We start from the raw sequence: 23,217 nt of genomic DNA on the forward strand, positions 1-23,217 counted from the left end.
CATTTGGGCCAGATGAGGTGGCCCATGCCTGTTATCCCAGCAGCTCAGAAGGCTGAGGCAGGAGGATCACAAGTTCAAAGTCAGCCTCAGCAACTTAGCAAGGCCCTAAGAAACTCAGTGAGACCCTGTCTCTAAAATATAAAAAGGACTAGGGATATGGCTCAGTGGATAAGTGCCCTGGGTTCCATCCCCAGTATTATACCCCGCCAAATTTGCCCTTTTGACAAGTAATAAATCAGTCATCCTCTCTGCATTTTTACCTTGTACTTCAAAACTAGTGCCATTTAAAGAATACTTTTGTGGAATTTCTCCATTTTTCTCTGAGCTCAACATCATTGCCTTTGCATTACTCCCAACCCCTCATGTATGCAGCTTTCCTGTTCCTGTTCACAGCAGCGAAAGCTCCAGGTCCGCCTCTGCACCCCCCACTGGAAACCCCTTGCTGCTTAACACTATTCAACAGCTAACTCCCATATCTGATAAGCAAAAGTTTATCTTCCCGAGCATCTTGATATTTTCCATTTCAGCTTTCTCACATGAAATGAACATGTGTTTCCTTTGGTGTGAAGAGAGGGGCATTTCCTAGCTCAGTGCTCCCTTCCTTCAGAACTGGGTGACCTGGGAAGAGCTTTGTCATTTATCAGTGTGGGTGTAAACTGTGGTCTTTGGTGTGATCAGTTAACTGGGCAGATTTTGTTTCAAGAGCATCTCCACACCCAGCTAAAGGACCAATTTTTAAGTATGCAAATCCTATAGGAACCAGTGGGTCATTGCTCGAACACACTTTTTTGAGAACAAGGATCCCATTTTCAGACTCTTCTATCTGAACAAGAGCTGGAAGAAGAGGAATTGGAAGTGGGGGCATGTGACCCTTCCCTTCCTGCCTCTCTGATTTTCTTCTAGCCAGCTTTCCTCAATTTCAACTTAAGATCCAAGTCATCAGAGCTGACACTGTGTTGCCAGCATTACTGTGTTGGGGCATTGGGAGAATTCAGAAAGCTTAAAACCCGTGAGAGGTTTCAGGTCAGGTGGGCATGGAAAACCTCACTTGGGATACTTTTTTTTTTTTTTTTTTACTTAGCTAAAAATTGAAAAATAAATAAGCTCAAGAGACTTTCTCCCAAGGGAACTTGCTTGGGAGAAGGAGGACTCTTAAGAGATATGTAGAAGGTAAAGAATTTATAACTCAAGTGAGTACCAGATTTGGTGGCTCAGAATTGCTGAGGCTGTGGCACTGATAAATAGGTTGAGCCTGCAACAGATACATCTGCTGTGTAGAGAGAGAGAGTGGCCTTTATTAGCCAGGACAGAATGGAATGATTTTCCTTGCATTAAAGTGTCAAACTGGGCAAGATCTTCTACCAAATAGGCCTTCTCTGAGTTTGGCCCATGCCATGGACCCGTCCTTAAATGTGGAGAATTACATTTTATGAGGCTTGTTCCAAATATCCTTATACCCATTGCTGACTCTTATGTTGTATGAATATTAAAATAATTTCTTTTTTTTGTATTTTCCAGGTTATTTTATTTTATTTATTTATTTTTATTAGTTGCTCATGACAATACAATGATCCTGACATATCATACATTTGATTCAAATGGGATATGAATTCCCATTTTTCCACGTGTACAGTTTGCAGGATCAAGGGACAGAGAAAAGAGAGATCCGGGACACAGTTTTGTTTTTTAAACCATTGGGGAGTGTAAACTTTCTCTTACCCCCTCCCCGCCCAGGTAATTGAGTCAGTGAAATAAACTATAGGCAGTTCATATGGGGAAAAGTCTACTAATGTATTGGCCATACAGCCATATCACTCTGAAGAAGATTGAGTATCCAAATATGCAGTAGGTTCTGGGAGCTTGTATACTCCCCTCAGATGGGAGAGGGGAGAGGAAATGATGTCTGGCAAAGGCAAATATGTCCTTAAAGAATAGGTAACAGCCTATGACGAAGTCTGTTGGGCTGTTACCTATGTAACAGCCGACCCCTAGCCTCCTCCCCTGGAATACAAGTCAGTCTTTGCTGGCTGGTGAGATTCCCAGGGAGGGTATGCATGACCATGGAGTTCCTTCTAGAGTATGTGTCTGCAGGCAGATAAGGAGAACCCAGGGAAAGCAATTTGGAATCCAATTTGGAATCTAAAGTAGCATATTTGGGAATGTCATTTCCTGAACTCCTTTGATATTTTATTTTGTTTTGTTTTGGTACCAAGGGTAGAACCCAGGGGTGCTTTAACGACTGAACCACAATTCCAGCCCTTTTTTTGGTGTTTTTATTTTGAGATAGGGTCTTGTTAAGTCCTTAGAGCCTTGCTAAGTTGCTGAGGCTGGCCTTAATCTTGCCATCCTCCTGCCTCAGTCTCCTGAGTCGCTGGGATTATAGGTGTAATCCATGCCCAGCCTTCAACATTAGAGTGTCCCCCACACACAGAAAGGTCACATGGAATATGTGCATACCATGATAAATATCCCCAAACTTAACACACATGAGTCACAAGTGCCCAGATCAATAAATCAACATCCCCAGCCCCTCAGCGAACTCACGACCACCTGATCCTGACGTAACCACTACTATAAAGTGGCTTGGCCTGTTTGTACATTTCATGTACCTGGAATCACCTGGTGGTTCCTTCGGTGTGTCATGCTGCTTTGGCTGCCTGTTGGTTTTGAGTGTCCCTGCATCATTGCCTGTAGATGTGGTTCTTTCTTACTGCTGAATTTCTCAGTGTTGACTGTTCCAGAATTTGTTTACATCTTACAGTATACACGAAATCCTGGATCATCCCCAAGTTTTAGTGATTATGAAAAATTCTTGGGCATGCTTTTTCATGAACATAGAGACTCATCTCTATTGGATATATATATATATATATATATCTGGGGGTAAATGGCTGCATCCTAAACTGCACATGTTGATATTTGGTTAGGTGTTGCCAGACCGTTCCAAAAGTGATTGTGTATATCACTTTATACTCCTCCCTGCAGAACAGGAAATCTGCTTTTTTTTTTTCCTCCCCAGTTCTGGGGATTGAACCCAGGGCCTCCTGCATGCTAGGCAAGCATTCTACCACCAAACTGCATCCTCAACTCTCCTTCTTTTCTATTTTTTTTTTTTTTTTTGGTACTAGGGATTGAACCCAGGGCCACTAACTACTGAGCCAAGTCCCCAGCCTTTTTTTTTTTTTTTTTTTTTGAGAGACAGAATCTCACTGAGTTGCTTAGGGCTTCACTAAGTTAAAGAGGCTGGCTTTGAACTTGCTATCCTCCTGCCTCAGCCTCCCGAGCCACTGGGATTAAAAGTGTGCGCCATGTGCCCAGCCACCTTCTATTTTTTTTTTTTTTAACACGCTTTTTGGGAGAGCATGATGTACATAAAATTCAGGTATCACAAATATAGAGTCTGGTAAGTTTTAGTAAATTGATAGCCGTGCCACCTTAGCTGTTGTCTAGGTATAGGGCATTTGATGGCCATGGACAGTTGTGCATGCCCACCCGTGGTCAGGGCTTCCTCCTGTCCTCAACCCCAGGCAACTCTGGTCTTGGTCTTTCACTTGGTGGTAGGATTTTAAGAGTCAGCCTCGTAGTGGCATATAGGGGTAGGTCATTGTTTTTATTGCTGAATAGTATCTCTGCTTGTGGTTTACTGATAGTTTTATTGAGATACAAAGGGTACACTTCAGTGGTTTGTAGTATATTCACAAGGTTGTAGAGCCATCACCAGAACATGTTTATCACCCCAAAAAGTATCTCTAATCCCATGAGCAGGTCACTGCCTCCCTGTTCTTCTTCCCCTCAGCCCTCCCCTGCTCTCTCCCTCAGCCCTAGGCAACCACAACGAATTTTCTATTTCTAAGGATTTCTGTGTTAGGCAGCTTTTCATTTCTGTGACCAAAATACCTGACAAAAACAACTTAGAGAAGGGAAGTTTATTGGGGGCTCACCGTCTCTGAAGTTCAGTCCATGGTCAGCCTACTCCATTGCTCTGAGCCCAAGAGAGAGACCATGGTGGAATGGTGTGGCAGAGGACAGCTGCTCAACTCATGAGCCAGGAAGCAGAGAAAAAGAGATTCAGGCACCAGAGACAAAAGTTAAACCCTGAAGGGACCAAGTGACCAGTGACCAGATTTCTCTAACCATGCCCCGCCTGCCACTAGTTACCGCCCCATACAGTTGTCCTTTGAAATTACTAATCCATCAAGTGGATTAATCCACCAATTCAGTTATAGCTCTCATAATCTCATGTCATCTCCAACATTTGTTCAACACACAAGCTTTTGGAGATACCTTACATCTAAATAATAGCAATTTGTTTATTCTGGACATTTCATAAAAATAGATCATAGAATACTTAATCTCAGGGTTCTTTCACTTAACAAAATTTTTTTATATCCATGCACATAAGAGCATGTATTAAAGATTAGTTCCACTTTTACGGCCAAATCATGTAGCACTATCTGTGTATACCACATTTTGTTGATCCAAAGATTTTGAAGAAGATTTCAAATTTTTGTTGATCCATGTATTAATTACTAGGTATCATCTTGTTTTCTTTCCACTTTTTTTCCTATTATGAATAATTTGCTCTGAACCTTCACATTCAAGTTTTTGTGTAGATATGTGTTTTTACTTCTTTAGATATAAACTCAGGAAAATTGTTGAGTCCTGTCATAATCTTAAGTTGATAGTGTTGAGGAATTGACTGTTTCCACCTTGGTGGCACCTGTTTATATTCCCATCAACACTGTATGAGGGTTCCAGTGTCTTTGCCAACACTGGTTATTATGCATCTTTTAAAATTCAGGTGTCCTAGTAAATGAGAAGTACTTTTCTTCTATATTTCCCCCACCCTTTTGGTACCAAGACTGAACCCAGGGGTGCTTAACCACTGAGGCACATACCCAGCCTTTGTTTGTTTGTTTGTTTGTTTGTTTAAGAGACAGGGTCTCCATGAGTTGCTTAGGTCTTTGCTAAATTGCTGAGGCTGGCTTTGAACTCAGGATCCTCCTGCCTCAGCCTCCCAAGCCTCTGGGATTACAGGTGTGTACCACCATGCCTGGCTGTTACGTACTTTTTAATTCTGTTACCTTAGTGATTAAAGATACTACTTTTTGCTTCAAATGCACCTGTCACGGACCCCTACCTGACCAAATGTTCTGCCTTCCCCCTCCCCTCCAAAGAAAACTGGAGTAATTCAACAGGGCTGTAGGTCAAAATCCGCCCACAGATGCTAATAGTCTTCAAGAATCCTGCAGGACTCAGATGACTGACCTTAGAGATGGAAACAGTAAAGATGCAGCACAGCCTGCTACAGAAAACAAAGATTTTGAAGAAGATTTCAAGAAGACGAGGGTGGTATTCTGCAATCTTTGGGTAATTCAAGATGAACAAAGCTTATTGGATTGACATTCTCTATTAAATCATTATGGATAGCTTTCAATGCTCAAGAAAACTATGATGTTTTATACATTTAGTGGGCTGTTGTCACAGAAGAAAGGAAAATAAATTAATGATGGAAGGCTTGAGTTATTTAAAAACTTTCTTGGCTAAGGGCCAGATAGTGAATATTTTAGACTCTCTGTAGGCCCAGTGGTCACTGTTGCCATGATTCAATATAGCCATAGCTTCAGGAAGGCAGCTGCAGACACCTTACAGATGAAAGGGTATAGGAAAAGTCTTCCAGGAAAACTTGAGTTACACAAATAGATACAGAACAGATTTGGCCTGGGAATCCCAGTTTACAGACCCCTGCTCTAGGGAGGGGGTGGTCAGACTAAGATGGAGAAATCATAGATTCTTTTAAGGGAAATGCTTAATGTCTTACAGGTAGTCATGGGGCTGGGGCTGCAGCTCAGTGGTAAAGCACATGCTTAGCATTCTTGAGGCCCCATCCTCTGCATTAAGGGAAAAACAAAATGGTGGTAGTGCCCATGACTGAGTTGATCAGTTTTGCTCTTCGATTCTACCGCAAGACCCTAAGAGCAATTAGAGATTTTTTTCAGCTTGGTCATGGTCTACTTACCAAGTCCCCTTATCACTTGATCATCTTTCACATCAGAGGTGCAGCCAGAGCCACAGAAGACGGAACGTAGTCCCTCACTTCCCTGTTCATTCCCCTGGCTCTGACCATGAACTACAGCACGGTTGTGGTGGGCTCCTGAGGAAATGCACCCCCATCCTGCCCTCTGTTAGGATGATGGGAGGAACTGGAAGAGATGGAACAGGATCCAGCCTTTTAGTGCCAAGCAGGAGAGACATGGGCACCTAGGATACCAAAGGGAAAGGAAGAAAAAGTCATCTTAATATTGGATTGTTGCTGAAGAAAGACATAATGGGTATCATCCGTAAAGAATATAATGCTTTAGTTTCCAGTAAATGGAAACAATATTTAGACACCGTGGGTTGTTTGAGGGACATCCGATCCACCACTCTGCCCTTTGTAAGGAACTTGGACAGACTTTAGGATTTAATGGGCTGTCATTTTGGTTATTCTGCAGCCTGTCCCAGGCAAATGGAAGAGCATTCTGTGATTAAGTGCTGAATACCGTCCATTGTGAAGATATTTGGAACAGTGAATGGCGAAAAATAACTTTGCTTCCAACAACATGAAACATATGGTTTATTAATTTAACGAAACCTGTTCAGCCCACAGTGGAATCAGAAGCACTTGATCTGATAATTTGATTTGATGGCTTAATTAAAGTGACACTATGTAATGTAATAAAAGCAGAGGAAATAGAGAGGACACTGGGCTGCCTGCATACCCTTCAGTCTCATAAGTTCGTGCTGGTTTTTTTGGAAAATGGTTTTGGCTTCTGCTGATGGATGTCTTTTTCAGCTCCATTTTTCAGTGCTAAAGATTGCCTCTCGTTTTGTCTAAAAGCAGTTCTTAAGGACACACACCTCCATGTGAGAATGCCTGAGTAACTAGCCGGTTTTAAATCAGAATACGTTGAGGAAGAGTGTCACGTTTTCTACCTAAATTAGCAAACAGAGAAGTAAACCCATGATTGCTTTAAAAAAAAAATGAGTTTGACATGAAATCATCACTTTTTTTTTTTTTTTTTTTGCTACTTTTGGAGAAAATACTAATGTTGTTCTATTTTCAGGTTAATCATTTTTAATATGCTGGGGTTACTTTGTCTTACTAAAAGAAGCTCTGAAATAGATGCTTCATTCCTCTATAGGCAACTTCCCACCCAGAAATTCTTCCCCAAAATTGTCTTGTTACTTCCAGAAACTTTCAGGACAGGAAAATGTTATGACCCTGAATATTCCTAGTTATCTTACTTTTGAAGATTCTGTCCCTTTAAAAAAAATGGGGGTACTATAGATTGAACCCAGGGGTACTTAACCACTGAGCCACACCCCCAAGCCTTTTTCTATTTTATTTAGAGACAGGGTCTCGCTGAGTTGCTTAAGGCCTCATTAAGTTGCTGAGGCTGGCTTTGAACTCACGATCCTCCTGCCTCAATTCCCAAGTTGCTGGGATTACAGGCATGTGCTGCCATGCCTGGCTCCTTGGATAGTTTTTTGTTTGTTTGTTTGTTTTGTTTTTTTAATATTCATTTTTTAGTTTTAGGTGGACACAATATCTTTATTTTTATGTGGTGCTGAGGATCGAACCCAGTGCCTCATCATGGTAGGCGAGCGCTGTACCACTGAGCCACAGCCCCAGTCCATCCTTGGACAGTTTTAAGCAGTGCTACAGAATGACCTTAACAGGGATGTGAGCCTATCACTTTGTGTGGACAGTGTTGGCAGAGGATTTGGAGTCCACAAGACCAGCTGGAGACTGCCAGGGAACATTCTAGGTCCGCTGAGGATTGCCATGATAGAGACAGAAGTGACCTGCCAGGAAGGGATGTTGGAGCAGAGCATTTGGGCATGGATGAGTGGACTAAGCTAAGAGAGAAGTGAAGTCTCACAGTCTCTCCCTAACAGCTGAGGGGTCGAGCACCCACAGAACATGGTGAACTCACCCGGAGCCTCTCAGCCAAGTGGTGGTGAAGCCAAGATGTGAACCAAGATCCTCTACATTCCTTCCATCACCTGCAGGACAGAGGGGATCCAAGGGCAGTGGCCTCTTTGTTATAGATGTCATCAGGTGGCTTGAGCAACATCATATATTACTCCTGAATGAAGGGGATTTGGAACTAAACATACTGCTGGGGATCTAATGCTCTTTCCTTCCTAAGAAGGGACCACTAGCCTCCATCTTTATCTACTTGGCTTTATCTGTTTTGTCAAGTTATTCTGGGTGCTCAGGACACTGGTCACTGAGGCCTTGGACAGGGGTTCAGTATCTGGGAGGCAAGTGCACCTAAGTAGGGATTTGGACGGTGAGACCTTCTAGGAGGGGGAGCTTGTGCAGCCTTGAATCATCAGAACACAGCCAGGTACAGCCATCGTTAGTGACTGATGGGCCAGTACAAGGCAGTGTTAGAATATAGATTGGGGCTGGTTGCAGTGGCACATGCCTGTAATCCCAGCAGCTGGGGAGGCAGAGGCAGGAGGATCGGGAGTTCAAAGCCAGCCTCAGCATCAGTGAGGTGCTAAGCCACTCAGTGAGACCCTGTCTCTAAATAAAATACAAAATAGGGCTGGGAATATGGCTCAGTGGTTGAGTGTCCCTGAGTTCAATCCCAAGTACCAAAAAGATATATAGAGAGATTTGGGAATCAGTCAAAGCTGGACTCCTGTCCTCAGCCAACCATTTACTCCTATGCGACCTTACCCAGTTGGCATCTAAGCCTCTGTTTCCTTGTTTCTAAAATAGAAATAATACACATACCTAGAATCAGCCTCTGACCTTTTAAATGAGACAGTCACAGGAGAGATAGTGCAATGTCTGGGACATGGAAACTAGTCTGCAAATAATTGTACTTTTTGGTCTGTCGAATAGTGGTGGCCTCTTTGCACACTCAGAGCCACTATATGACACAGACATTGGAGAATGCATTTCAGAAGGAGGGGACCATGCTTCCTCAAGGAAGAGTGAAGCCAGGCTCTTTGCCCTTGTGGCAGCCTAACGTGATCTACCAGCTAAATCCTGCCCGCTGCCCAGACCATCTTCCTCGTCACTTCCCTTGGCTTCCTCTGCTGCAGTCCTCAGTGCTCAAGAGCCTCAGGCTCCTGTCCCATCTAGAATTGTCCCCTCACCCCGCCCCATCTCTTGGAAAAAGGGTACTATAATCACTGATGATCCTTCAACAAATATTGTATTGAATAGATGAATGGGAAGTGGATGGGTTGATGCATGGAGGTGTGGGTGGATGGATGGATGGATGGATAGATGAGTGGATGGATTATTAAGTCTTGCATGGCAGGTGAACAGGATTAGAAGATTCTTGCCACAAGAGTTGGCACAACCAGAGCATTTGACGTTTCGCCATGCCAGGCGCTCTTGTGGGGAGAACATAGCTAGGCATTTGGAATTAGATTCCATGCCATTTCTAGAACCTGCAGTCAGAGGCATCAGCTACTTGAGGAGCTGTCTTCCACTCGGACCATAAAACACTTTGGATGGAAACATTCATCCTGAGAGGGCTTTCCCTGCTATCCCAAGGAACAGCCCAAAGGCAGAGAGTTGAAGACACCTAGGGTGACAGGGACCATTGTCAGGATACTCCCAGGTACCACTGCTGTCATGGCTTGGGAGTTGTTGAGCTGAGGCAGGTAACCCACAGGAGGGGCTGTCAATCATTTTCAAACTTTATACCTATTACCTCATTAACTTAATCCTCTGTCTCCAGGCAGGTGGGCAGAGTTTGATGCTCAAGGCCAAGGTAGCACCCCTCCTCCTGTTTCTGCTTTGCTTTGTTCACCAGAATTTTCTCTGACATTGGATTTATTTGCATGGGCACCTGTGAACAGCAATCTGAAATTAATAAAGGCCAACAGCATCCTTCCTCCCAGAGTGACACGCCTTCCCTTCCTTGCTAACTAGCATTCACAGCCCGTGAAGCATGAGGCTCTGGGATGTTTGCATGGCGCTCCTCAGAGCCACAGGAGGAACGAAGCCGGGAGACAAGACTATTTATCTTCCCTATTCTTCCCAGTTTTTATTCTCAAGCTGAGGCGATTGAGGTTGTTTTTTGGTCAGGTACTTTCCAAGAATACCGAAAGAACCTTGCTTTCTTGTAGCATAAGAAATAGTCTCACCTGCCTGCCCCTGAGAATCAAGGAACATCTGTGACCACCTAGCAGAGGGGAACCTGGCCAGTGGTCCTTTCCTCTTAGCACAGGCAGTGGCCCAGTGTTTTACTCTTGGGCAGTCTCATGGTTCCAAAGCCCTGGCTTGAGCTGGAATGAATGTCTTGGCTGTCACATTTTGAATCTGTGCCTGTAGAGAGAAGCCTCGGCCTGTATATGACACTGAATGCTGTCAGGTATTATCAAGTGCACAGACACGTGTGGTTTCTGCAATTCCCAGAAGACAGAAGCCTTCTCAATGAGGAATGTGCTGACCACTTAAAGTGGCAGGTTATCATCTGCCAGCTGCAAAGCCCAACTCCTCCAGCTAATGGACCTGTTTGCTAGAGGCAGCCACTGGACAGCTGTGTCTATGTCTCTTCCTTGTGCATCAAAATCTGGTGATTTCCAGCCAGGAACACTAGAGGGCGCTGCCCATTCCTAGTCCAGTCTCCATGCAAATGGCTTCCTGTTTGCTTCTTGGGACCCCTTGACCAAGGTCAGTTACCTGAATACAGGAAAAAAAAAAAAATAAACCATACAATGTAGGGCCATCCTTACCAAATGACAAGTTGATGGATCCAAATGTTCTGTTAGGGGGTTGCAGTGAGGTTGGAATCCAAATGATCCTACCACTTCACCCCACTCAGCTAAAGCTGAGAGCAGCAGGTAGCTAGGAAGAATCAGAGCTCCAGAGCCAGTCTGGTGAATGTATGGTATAGGGTCAGGTTTTCCTTTCAAGTACAGTAGGTACCAAGCCTACTTCTAAGAAGGAAATTATTTTAAGGGCCAGATGGAAAACAAATGAGGACATCTTGACCAATTCAATCATAATCATCTTAAATAAGTTATTTAAATGAAAGACTAGCTTAGCCCATCTGTGTGAGGACTAGCTGATTTCTTGCCATGGCTGTTGGGATCACTTAGCCAGCTTATAGGCTCTTGGACCTTGGATAGTGTTTGGATATCAGTCTCGCATCGCTAAGGGCAGCTTTCGGGCTCTATTTTAAGTGACCCAGCTGCTTCTTTACAGTTTTAATATCATCTTAGCGCTGCCACTCCTGTCATCCCAGCAGCTCAGGAGGCTGAGGCAGGAGAATCTTGAGTTTCAAAGTCAGCCTCAGCAACTTAGCGAGGCCCTAAGCAACATAGTGAGATCCTGTCTCTAAATAAAGTACCAAAAAGGGCTGGGGATGTGGCTCAGTGGTTCATTGCCCCTGAGTTCAATCTCTGGTACACCCATGCCCACCCCCTGCCAAAAAAAAGGAGATTAAAATTAAATGACTGGTATCTTTTCTCCTGCTGGACAGCCATCTGCAGGAGGTCAAGGGCCACACCGGCCTTTATTCACTTTTATCTCACTTCCAGTTCTGAATGCTCCTCCCACTCTGTGTCCTTGGCCCCACTCAGCGACTTGGTCTCTCTGGACCCCAGTGTCTTCATCATTATTGGGGAAGATACTTGAATCCACCCTTTGGAGTCGGTTACTGTGGGCATGTGTTACAAAGTTGGGGCTTCCGAGAAACTGAGGCAGCACAAAGACCCCCCTCTTCATACCCCGATTCTTGCTATCAAGTCAAGATTTCAGACATGTCACTCAGAGTAGCAGGAATGAGTTTATTGAAGAGCTCAGAAAAGGGAAAAGGGACACTCTCAAGGGAAAGAGCGGGTCCTCTCAGAGAAGAGAGGGAGGATGTGTCTCTCCTGCACTCCAGTTTTATGGGGAATCCCACAGAAGTTTCCAGAGATTCCCGCTCAGGTCTACCTCTTAACTTTTGACTGACAGCAAAATGTATCAGACTTTCAAGTCCCTGATGTTAGGGCAACTCTAGGTCACACATGCTCACCGGTTCTAATTGGATTCTTAACTACATTCTTACAGATTTTATGGTTAGCAGGAACCATCCTTATCTCCAGAGTTTAGGGATCTGGTCACAGAAGCCTCTCCCTTCAGGGTAACTTGGGTCTCTTATCAGCGTTACCATGGGCCTGCATTTCTCCTGCAGTGAACAGGTAGCTTGCTGAGGAATGTGACATGTCCTGTCCTCTGAGGCCAGGCAGCCAGCACTGCAGGCAAATTGCTTCTTGGAAAAGAAAGTGTGTGGGGCTCAGCACCGTGGGCCCACTTTATGGAATTACTCTCCTACCCTCGTGTTCCCCCATCCTCACCAGTCTGATCCTATCAACGTAGGTGACCTGACATGCATGCTCAGAGCCAGGCCAGGCAGACGCGCTGCGTGCACGTGGGAGCTAGATAGCTGTCACTCAATCATGCCTGGAAGTTGTACATCCAAAAAATACCCAAGGTGGGGTTCTGCTTTGATTCCTTCCTTTCTGATTCCAGCACCTTCCTCAGGGCAGTTTGCCCTTCATGAGCTCTTGGACAGTGAAAGAGGTGATACCCCAGAGCGTGGAGCTTCCTGATTTGAAGTCCTGCAGTGGTCCACTGTTGGGGACTTTGTGTTTGCCCAGATGTCTTTGATACAGTCCTTCAAAAAGAGAAATCCTTCCCCGAGGCCATTTCTTTGCAAAGCTTCCAGGAAGGACTCAGGTTCCTGAGCCACAGAAATGACAGACATCAAAACAGTCTGAAGTAAGGCTCCCAGCTCTGTCCCACCCTGTTCCCCTCTGCTCTTGGAGGAGGAGACAGTGCCTGCTCCCTCTTGTCCTGAGCCAGGCAGGCCCCTCCCCCACAGTGCTTGCCAGCTTGGGTCCAACTTGTTCCTCAGAGGCCATTCCTATGTGGTGGCTGGTGTCACAACCTCCCTTCGCCATAGTGGCTTCTTATTTTTTTTGTTGTTGACAGCATTGTGAAATGGGAAATGAAGTCCAAACCACTTTGTTTAAGCAGCCTGGCTCTCTGTCTTTTGGTCCCTAGTGGGCCTGAGGCTTCAGGTGTGAAGCTCGAGGGGCCAGATGCTGGGAGGGGTCGGGAGGAGCCTTACACTCCAAAGAGTTGAAGGCACTTGGAGATGACACTGGCCTTCAGACGCAGGGCTTCACATAGTTTATCTAAAGCCCCACATGAAGAGCCTGGGGTGGGGTGTTGGGGGGAGACTTAGCATTTACTTGTGGAACTGCTGAGAAAATATCCTTGACATTGATTTAGAATCAGAGGACCTTGGGTGCTCTGCTAGAAGCCTCTCCATTGTTTAACGAAGCCTGGGATCATAATTAAAGGTGGTTCAGAGTGCAGACAGAAATCCTCAGAGCTGGCAGCTAGCGCCATCCCAGATGCCTGCGAAAAGCAATCAGACCCTGGTGAGACTGTAATCAGGTCTTTGAGAAGGGAGGTGTCGGGGGCACCTCATGGGGGATATCTGTGTAGTGAACTGGGTGTGACACCTTCTACATAATTAACAGTCTTCAATTTTGTGCATGATTTAGGCCAGCAGAAAACCCACCCGGCCCTGGGTGCCAGGCAGCTGCAGGTGAGATGGGCTGAGAGAGCCGATAGGGAACAGTGGGGACTGTGACAAACAGGAGGATACACCCTTAGTCTCAAAGAGATGATTGTTCCGCTGCTGCAGCTCAACACTGCTGCATGTAGATGCACACTCAATTTAAATTACCAGATGTATACATAAAATATACCAGTTTTTTAAACACTGTGTGGGCCCAGGAGCTTGCCACCCCGCCCCCCCCACACATGCCTGAGGCCCACAACCTCCAGTTTATCCACCCACAGTTCTTGTAATCCTCACCCTGACCCTTTGAGGAAGACAGTGCCTCATATACTCACCCACTTTTTAGAGAACACAAGGGGCTGTCTTACACCAGCTCTTCCAAGCCAATTCATAGTCTCTCATGCCAACCACATGCAGTGGAACACGGCTGTAATCCAGCAATTCAGGAGGCTAAGGCAGGAGGAGGATTGCAAGTTCGAGGCCAGTCTGGGCAACTTAGTAAGACCGTATCTAAAAATAAAAAGGTCTGAGGATGTAGCTCAGTAGTGGATTAACTCTGGGCTCAGTCCCCCGTAATGCAAAACTCTCTCATGCTTCTTTTTTCTGCTTTATATTTGAAATTCCAAGGGAGGCTGTGTTGGAAGGAAGGGTCTCCATTACTGAGCAAGCAAACAGGACTTTGGAAGCAAGCTGCCTCTTTCTGCCTTCTTTGATGGGCATATCTGGTCCCCTGGCAGTCTGACCTCAGCTGCTGAGCATTCTGGGATTTTTGTTGCCTCCATAGACTGAATGGAGTTCCTAATTAGCAAACATCCCTTTGCAGAAGGTGTGAGTTAATAATGACTGGGGGCATGATCTCCACACAAACTACAGGCTCCTGAAGGTGACCCCCCAGCAGTGAATTGTGTGGCGCTAATCCTGGAGATGGGAATCTCATCCGGGTGCTGACTGAAGAGTGATATCTCTTTTTCTGAAATGTGAGCTCTTCCCAGGGCACTAGCGACCAAGAGCTTGGTCCCTTCCCTGGAGGGTGCTTCCAGCCCAGTGAGAGGAACAGATGGTGAGGACACAGTGTACTGGACACTGTGAACAGGGCAGAGGGGCCACATGACGTTGAGATCGTCCCTGAAGCTGGGGTGGGGCTGACCAGAGATCAGCAAGTGACAAATGACCTGGAAAGCTGCGGGGATGGAAGCAGGAAGGGGGATCACAGAGGCCTCCCCATTAGGGGAAGGACTAAGATTTCTTTTGCCACATTTTTTACTAGTGCATTATAGTTATATATAATGGATTTGTTGTTTCATATTTGTGCATGCACACATCACAGCAATCTCATTTGGCCAGTATTAAACTAAGATTTTTATTGCATGTACAGCTAACACGTCGTTCAGCAGATTTGTTCTAGTGAGCCTACTATGTGCTGGCCTGTGCTGTAGATTCAAGAAATATGTATCGAACAAGGCAGAAAAGGAACCAGCCTCGGGCACTTCCACTCCAGTGTGGGATTGCTCCAGTTCATTCCACAAAATCAGTAATTGAATTCCCTGTAGCTATAAATTCTATCAAGAATCTGAGTTCCATGGAGGAGCTGGCTTGTCAGTCTGGACTGAGGGGTGGAGTTCACTGCCAAGAATATAGTTGCAGTTGAGCTGGATGCGGTGGTGCACACCTATAATCTCAGCTGCTCAGGAGGCTGAGGCAGGAGGATCACAAGTTCAAAACCAGTTTCAGCAACTTAGTGAGGTCCTAAGCAGCTTAGAAAAACTGGCTGGGGATGTGGCTCAGTGGTTAAGGGCCCCTGGGTTCAATCCTCAGCACCACAAAAGAAGGAGCAACAACAAGAAGTCAATCATGAGAAAGGGTCATTTGACTATGCTGGGTTAAAAGAGAATAAGGGNAAAAAAAAAAAAAAGAACATGCAATTGATAAACTTGTTTCAGTTAATAATTTAGCCTCTCCCATTATCTTCTAAGTCTCACCTGCCACTATCTTTTGATAAACATGGGTTTTATATTTTTGGACAGTAGGAAAAAAAGTCACAAAAAATTTTGTTTCACATGAAAATCATAGGAAATTGAAATTTTGTGTCCATAAATAAAATTTTCTTGGGCATAGTCACACTGGCTCATTTTTACTTAGTACTTTTGCAGCTTTGTGCTTCAAAGGCAGAGTTGGTAGTTGAAATCTGGAAACCAAAGCAGAAAATATTTACTATTTGGTTCTTCATGGGTAAAAAAAAAATATATTGCCATTCTCATTCCTCCAAATGTGTCCCAATGTGCCCATAAACATTCTCCCTCTCCAGGAAGGTGAAGAAGGAGACAGCTAAAGTGAAGCTTCTGTTCCTGCAGTGCTTCTCATAGATCCTGGGCAGGGGCTCCTTAGCCTACAATCTGTGGTCCCCTCTGGCCTGAGACTCTTCTGATGTGTTGTCTGGAGCAAGCATGGTTTTGCAAGACCTTAATTACAGAATTCCCTTCCTGGCAGGTGATTCCCATTAGAGAATGGCCACACCTGCTTCCCTGTAGAGCTGAGCTCAATATTTTCTCATAGGTTGAGGCAGTGGGATTCTTCCCTTTCCTTCAAAGTGATGATAACCAAGCCCTGTGTATTGCAAGGAAGTATACCCATGGCTTATTGGACAAAATGCAGCAACAGCAAATTTGCTTACAAATCACATGCTTCCATTTACATCAAATGGTATTTATGGACTTCCCCACATGTATGAGCAATAGAGCTCTATCTGGATGTTGATCCCCAGAATGTTCTCCAGGGTTATCTGAGGTTGCATTGAGATTTGGGCTGATTTTTAAAACTTTCTTCTTACTTTTTTGTACTCCATGTGTTTTTTTTTTTTTAATTAACATGAATCATCTTAATCTGCACAGAGCAACCCAGTTATTTTCATTTCAAGAAATAAATAAGAAGGATGGCTGCATCCGAATGTGGGTGAAACAATTATTTGTGTGGTTGTGATGTAACTGCTAGAGAGAGATGTCGTTTTCCTACTGCTCACCTCTTGGAGTGGGGAAGTGCGTGGCTTTGGAAAAAGGAAAATAATTAAGAACATCGAAGGAGGTGAGGGAAGATATAGAAGTGAGGTCATCATTCTGAGATGCAGAAAGTTCCCCATATATAAATCTCCCCGGTTCACTAGTAGTATTTGGAAAGGGGTGGGGGCGGGTGTGTACCTTTTCTGGTCCTTTCCCCCCACCTCTAGGAGCTCTTGAGAAACAGCCTCTATGAAGTGTTTAAAAAACAGTAGCTTGGCGCCACCTAGTGTCGGTGCTCTGTCACTTCACCTGAGCATCTGAGAAGCTTCCCTTCAGATTCTTTGTTTGATGTCCCTGTCCTGGTGGCATTTGCACTGCAGGCAGCGTGATGCTTCCCTGGGGTTCTGCCGGGCAGTAGGGATGCCTCATTAATTTATCCCTTCCTTCCTGTCTCAGTCACACAAAGCTACTGGCCTGGTGTGGTTCTGCAGTTGAAGGGGGGAAAGGATGCCTCTGTCAAAGCCCATCCCTGCCTTTCTTCAGCAGAGCACCCTGAAAGGTGGCCCACACTTCTCTGGCTGGAACACAGTCCTGCTCCCCAGAGCTGCCTTGGGTTTGGGGCTCTTGAGTGGGAATAGGAGGGCCTGGCTGGTGGTAGTCTGCTTAGCTATTGGCTCCACCCACAGTCAGAACTGAGTTCTCCTTCCCCACTCCAGCAGGCTCACCTTTAAAAAAAATTTTTTTTTAATACCAGAGATTGAACCCAGAGGCACTTAACCACAAGCCACATCTGCAGCCCTATTTTGTATTTCATTTAGAGAAAGGGTCTCACTGAGTTGCTGAGGCTGGCTTTGAACTCAGGATCCTCCTGCCTCAGCCTCCAGAGCTGCTGGGATTACCAACATGCACCACCTGTGTCCAGTGCTCACCTCCTTCTTACCCACCTTCTGCACCCCATGCCTGTTTGTCCTCCGTTTCTCATCCTTCTGCTCACCTGGTCCCTCACTACGTCTCATAGCTTTACCAGCTGTTAGCTCTAGAACCTTCCACTCCTCCATGAACAGCCCCTCTTTCATTCTGGGACTTCTTCACTCACCCAGCATGTGGAACTTTTTGTCAAGCAACAATCTGATTGTCATTCTTGGGTTCTGATCTTTTTAGTGGCTTCCAAGGTCTCATAGGAAAAAGATCAGATTTGGAGTCTGGCCTCTAAGACTGCTGTCCACCTGAGCCGGACCCCTTGCTGGCTCTTCTTCTCTGCCTTGCTCCCACCTGTTGACGCTTTCTCTGCTCTCCCTTCTTCCCCAATTTCCCAGTTAATTTCCTTGGGCCCACAGTTCGAGTCAAGTGCTCCCCAGATATACTTAGAAAACACCCATCGCTCCCCTGCCTCCATCCCGTCCTGGCTCTCAGAATCGGCTCTGCCCCCATGATCTTGTCCTTGGATCTGTTTCCCCTTGTAGATCACTGGTTCTGACCTGGGGGCAGATGGTCCTTGCCGGGGATATATTCATCTGTCTCTGGAGATACTTTTAGTTGTCACAGTGGGAAGGGGAGGGAGCTCCTGGCCTTTAGCAGGTGAAGCAAAGAATCATCTGGTTCATGAGGTCAAGTGTGGACAGGAAGAAAGCCTGCCCCAGACATGTAAAGGCTCACTCGATGCGCTCAACCCTTTCGTAGGCTTGTGCATAGATGTAGATCTCACCATGTCTCTTAAAATCTCCCAGCCACCAGGAAAAAACGGAAGAATTAGCCTCGCCTGCCCTCCTACCCCACATCAGGATCGTTAAGCAGGGTACTGCTGCTGCCCCAGAGAAAGTCACCCTTTTTGTGTGTGCCTTTGCTTCAAAATTATTTAAGGTCTCATGCTAAATTGTATTTATTTACACTCTGATCTGTTGACAGTAAAATCTCACCTACAGTTGTAGTTGGGACATTCTGTAAGCCCTGGCTTCTTCAAAAAGTTTACTACAAGGGTCAGGGATGTGGCTCAGTGGTAGAGCGCTTGTGTGAGGCCCTGGGTTCAATCCTCAGCACCACAAAAGAAGGAGCAACAACAAGAAGTCAATCATGAGAAAGGGTCATTTGACTATGCTGGGTTAAAAGAGAATAAGGGGGGTGGCAAGAAAAGATTTTTGAGACAATGGGAGAAATTTGAATATGGACTATGTACGAGATAGGACTCCTGAGTTAGTATGTGGGTTTTTTCTTTTTTTTTTTCTTTTCTTTCAGTATTGGGATGGAACCCAGGAGTGATCTCTCCCTGAGCTACATCCATCCATCCAACCATGTATTTATTTATTTGTTTGTTTATTCTTGGAAGATTGAACCCTGGAATGCTTAATCACTGAGCAACATCCCCAGCTCTGCACATCCCCCTCCTCCTTTTTTTAAAAAATTTTAATTTAGAGACAGGGTCTTGCTAAGTTACTTATGGCCTTGCTAAGTTGCTGAGGCTGGCTTTGAACTTATGATCCTCTTCCTCAGCCTCCTGAGCTGCGGGGATAGCAGGTGTGATAACAGATAAGCCACTATGTTGGGCTTATCCTAATATGTGATTTAAGTATGACAGTGGTATTGTGGTGATGTGGGAGTATTAGGGTGGAAGTGTCAAAATGACACTTCGTAGAGTATTTAGGGTGGAAGTGTCAAAATGATTGTAATTTGCTTTCAGTGACTTAGCTGAGAAGCAGGTGTATGTGTATATGTGTGTGTATGTACGTGCAGGTGGAAAGAGAAGAACAGATGAGGCCAAATCTGTTAGTAGTAGGTGGATTTCGGTAAAGGGAGTCTGGGTGTTTGCCGTGCTATCAGTTCAACTTTTTGTGGTTGGAATCTTTGGGGGCACACGGTGGAATGGCATACCCTGCCGGAAGCCCCCTGAGCCTGGCCATCTGTGTCTTCAGTTTGCAGCTCCCCACCCATCCACATGAAGGTGCAGCCTCTGAACCAGACGGCCCTCCAGGTGTCCTGGAGCCAGCCAGAGACCATCTACCACCCACCCATCATGAACTACATGATCTCCTACAGCTGGACCAAGAACGAAGACGAGAAAGAGAAGACGTTCACAAAGGACAGTGACAAAGACTTGGTAAGGACCCCTGTTTCCAGATCGAGGGGCTACAGCCCTTGCAGTTTCAGAGGGGCCTGCTGAGCTTAGGGACTGCCGTGGGCTATGCTCCCACATACTAGTCACAGGAGTGGACAGTGGAAGGAGCCTGGCTCCATCCTGACCTCGCATCTGTGAACTCTGACCTGGAAGAGCTAGTTAATTGTTCTTTGCAGTGGCCCTCCAAGACTGATAACTTTAGCTGCCATTATTAACAAATAGAAAGCTTCTAATAGTCCCTTTTCATCCAATAGGATTACTGTACAAATTAAATGGTGCATTTAAGGATCCCCCAGGTTCTGGCATACAGCAAGCGCTACATAAGTATTCACTCTTATAATCACAGTTACTCCACCTCAACCTCTGCCTCCTTTTTCCTTCAACTTCCTGCTGTCACATCACCACCTCCCTGTCCACAGTCCCCACCATTCCCATTTGTCCTATCTTGCATGCTCCCATTTCCTGCGGGATCCTTGTGGCCATGGAACTTCAGCTTCTGTTCTGCAGCTCCCAGATCCCAGACCATCTGACCCCACTGGGAGCAATCTGGGCTCAGTCCCCTCCAACCCCCAGTTCCCCAACCCCACACCCCATTTCCACTCTCACTGGGCACCCAACAAGGCCCCTCCTTAATGGTGTATGCAGAAGCTACCTTCTCAAAGCAAACCCTCCAACAAGCAGTAGTCTTCACTTGCACAGAAACTCAAAGTGACACATTTGCTACATTTATCCTTAATCAAAGGAAGCCTTTGGAATAATGAAACCTGTAATTGTATATGTGCATGAAAATGCGGGGCACCTAGTGGGATTCTTAATGACTGTTATCACCTTTTTTTTTTTCCTCCCTCTCCATACAGAGTCCTCAGGGCCCATTCAATCAGTTATAGAATAATACTTTTCTTATTTCTTTCGATGGAGAATTTTTCACTTCATTTCCATTTATATTTTCCATTTCCCCACTGGACTTTGTTATCTGGGTCACATTAGGGAGTGACGAGCCCTCCTGAAATCAGAGAGGAATCTGTTGAAAGGCACCCAAGGTTACGATGTTTTAACCTTTCTCTTGTCACCACTGGATGCCCGTAAGGGATTTTCCCCTCTCTGAAGTAAAGCTGGCTTGCATTAATCAGCAGAAACTATCTAGGCGCTGGCTTAACCGGTTTCTTGTTCTAAGTGGCAAATAATTAAACATGCAAAGATGAACAGATACTGGCTTGGGGTGAATTCTAATAAATCCCTGCATAGATGGAGTGAAGATTTTGTGCTCTGAACAGAAGATGGGTCAGAAGATTAGGGAATGAGACATAAATTAGGTTCAGAGAGAGAGAAACACACTTTGACAGCCAGTTTTGATCCCTAGGAATTTCTAGGGGTGGTTATTTTCTTTGGGGACACACAAAATTAATTTTCTTAATTTCTCAGTACATCAAGAGAGCCGACTTGGTGGCCAGAAAGCTGTGCTCCCACCCCTGGTTCCAGAAACCTAAAAGCAGAACCTAACGATTATAGCATTCTTCAGTCTAAGGTCCCTCCGTCACATCCTGTCCACAAACCTGGGAGCCACGTGTGTCACACCACCTTTTCCAAAAGAGATAAATGAGGCCTTAGTTAAATAACAAGACCCTGCCCTGCTGCTCACATCAGGAAGCTGTGTTCTAGACAAAAGCAGCAGCCATCGCCACAGTGACGTTCATACCCATCAGAGGTGTGCAGTGGCTGTGCCAGGGAAGCGCCCTTGTTGGGGAGGCTCACGGGGCAGCTCTCTGCCCAGAACATACAGGTCAGTGACATCTCATCCACTGGGAGGAGTGTATGGAAATTGCTTGCTTCTGTTTATTTCTTGGGGAAACAAGTACTACCTGCTTTTTAGGTAGGTTCCATTTTCTCATTTACAAGGGCTCTTAACCACTGAGTCACATCTCCGGCCCTTTTTATTTATTGATTTTTTTTTTTTTTTTTTTTTTTTTTTTTTTTNAAGGCTCTTATAATGACACATTAGGAATGGTGACTTGGATTTATTTGCCTGGTGATTATTTTGATCACGCTTCACTAACACTTTACTATTTTTTTTTTTTCAATTTTTTTTAAAGAAAGAGAGAGAGAGAGAGAGAGAATTTCAATATTTATTTTTCAGTTTTCGGCAGACACAACATCTTTGTTTGTATGTGGTGCTGAGGATCGAACCCGGGCCGCACGCATGCCAGGCGAGCGCGCTACCGCTTGAGCCACATCCCCAGCCCCACAAACATTTTTCTAGAATGGGCCAGATGATGAATATTTTAGGCTTTACAGGTTATACAGTCTCTCCTAACCATTCATCTGGGCCTTTAAAGGGTGAAAGCAGCTATCAGCAACATATAAATAATAGGGTCATGGCTGTGTGCCAATAAAACTTTATTTATAAAAACAGAAGAGGGGCTGGATCTGGCCTGCAGGTTGGACCCATCCACCTCCTGTGTTAGACCAGTGGTGCTCTGTCTGCTGTTGAATGTGGTACACCATGAACAAGGTTTTCTTGACCTGTGTTACCCAGTTCTCAGAAGAACCCATGAGGGTTCCTCTTCCCACTTGACAGTTGAAGGTAGCAGAGGCTGAAAGTCATTGAGTAACAGCTAGTGAGTGGTGTGATGACTTTACGTCTCATGACCTGTGGCCTAGTGTTCTTCCTTGCCTCGTGCTCTCTGTTATACATAGTCAGGATACGACAAGACCTTCAAACTGCAAAGGAAGAGAGAATTTCTTATTGATGTTCTGCACTCTGCATGGCTCTGGAGATTATTTGGTTGATAACTCTAGAGGCCATCTAGGACCAGTAATTATAGCTTACATGGTACAGTATTGTGACAGAAATTCAGACCTTGTAAACAATAAAGAGGACTAAGTCCTCCAAGTCAAGAATGATGCTGTCAGGCTGGGGCTGTAGCTCAGCAGGAGAGCTCTCGCCTTCCAGGTCCAAGGCACTGGGTTCAATCCTCAGCACCGCGTAAAAATAGATAAATTAAACAAAGGTACTGTGTCCATCTACAACTAAAATATTTTTTAAAAAATAAAAAAGAAAGAATGATGTTGTCACTTCTTCTCTTCTTAAGTGCTAAAAACAGATTCCTGGGGAAGGTCATTACAAGGTGATCTTTCCTGCCAAAGCAGGCTGTGGTCAGTTGGGAACACCACATCTGCCAGGATTTGCCAGGGTATCCAGATTTACTTTTGAGCACAAAGTGTGCCTGGCTTTCAGAAGAAACTCATTGCCTCCTCTTTCTTCCCCTGCAGAAAGCCACCATTAGCCATGTCTCACCCGATAGCCTTTACCTGTTCCGAGTCCAGGCCGTGTGTCGGAATGACATGCGCAGCGACTTCAGCCAGACGATGCTCTTCCAAGGTAAGGCTGGTTTCCTTCTCACTCCCACCTGACCCTCTGTTCATGCTTTGTCCTTTTCCTGGAGGGGTTTGGGCACAAGAACACAAACCCAGTCTAAGGATCCACGTAGGCATTTAAAGCACACCTAGAAAACCCCAG

The 23,217-nt window shown here is 45.2% G+C and overlaps 1 protein-coding gene across 2 annotated transcripts in view; it reads left to right on the forward strand.

Moving 5' to 3' along the window:
- Positions 1-23,217, forward strand: part of Ptprg (protein tyrosine phosphatase receptor type G) — a 708,054-nt gene that overhangs the window by 583,803 nt on the left and 101,034 nt on the right. For both annotated transcript variants that reach the window (XM_048801208.1, XM_015494493.2), the window contains exons 9-10: positions 19,498-19,682; positions 22,971-23,079. In XM_048801208.1, the coding sequence (XP_048657165.1) occupies positions 19,498-19,682; positions 22,971-23,079 (294 nt within the window). The remainder of the gene's footprint in view (positions 1-19,497; positions 19,683-22,970; positions 23,080-23,217) is intronic.

This window comes from Marmota marmota, unplaced genomic scaffold, assembly GCF_001458135.2.
Source record: "Marmota marmota marmota unplaced genomic scaffold, marMar, whole genome shotgun sequence".
Classification (NCBI taxonomy): Eukaryota; Metazoa; Chordata; class Mammalia; order Rodentia; family Sciuridae; genus Marmota; species Marmota marmota.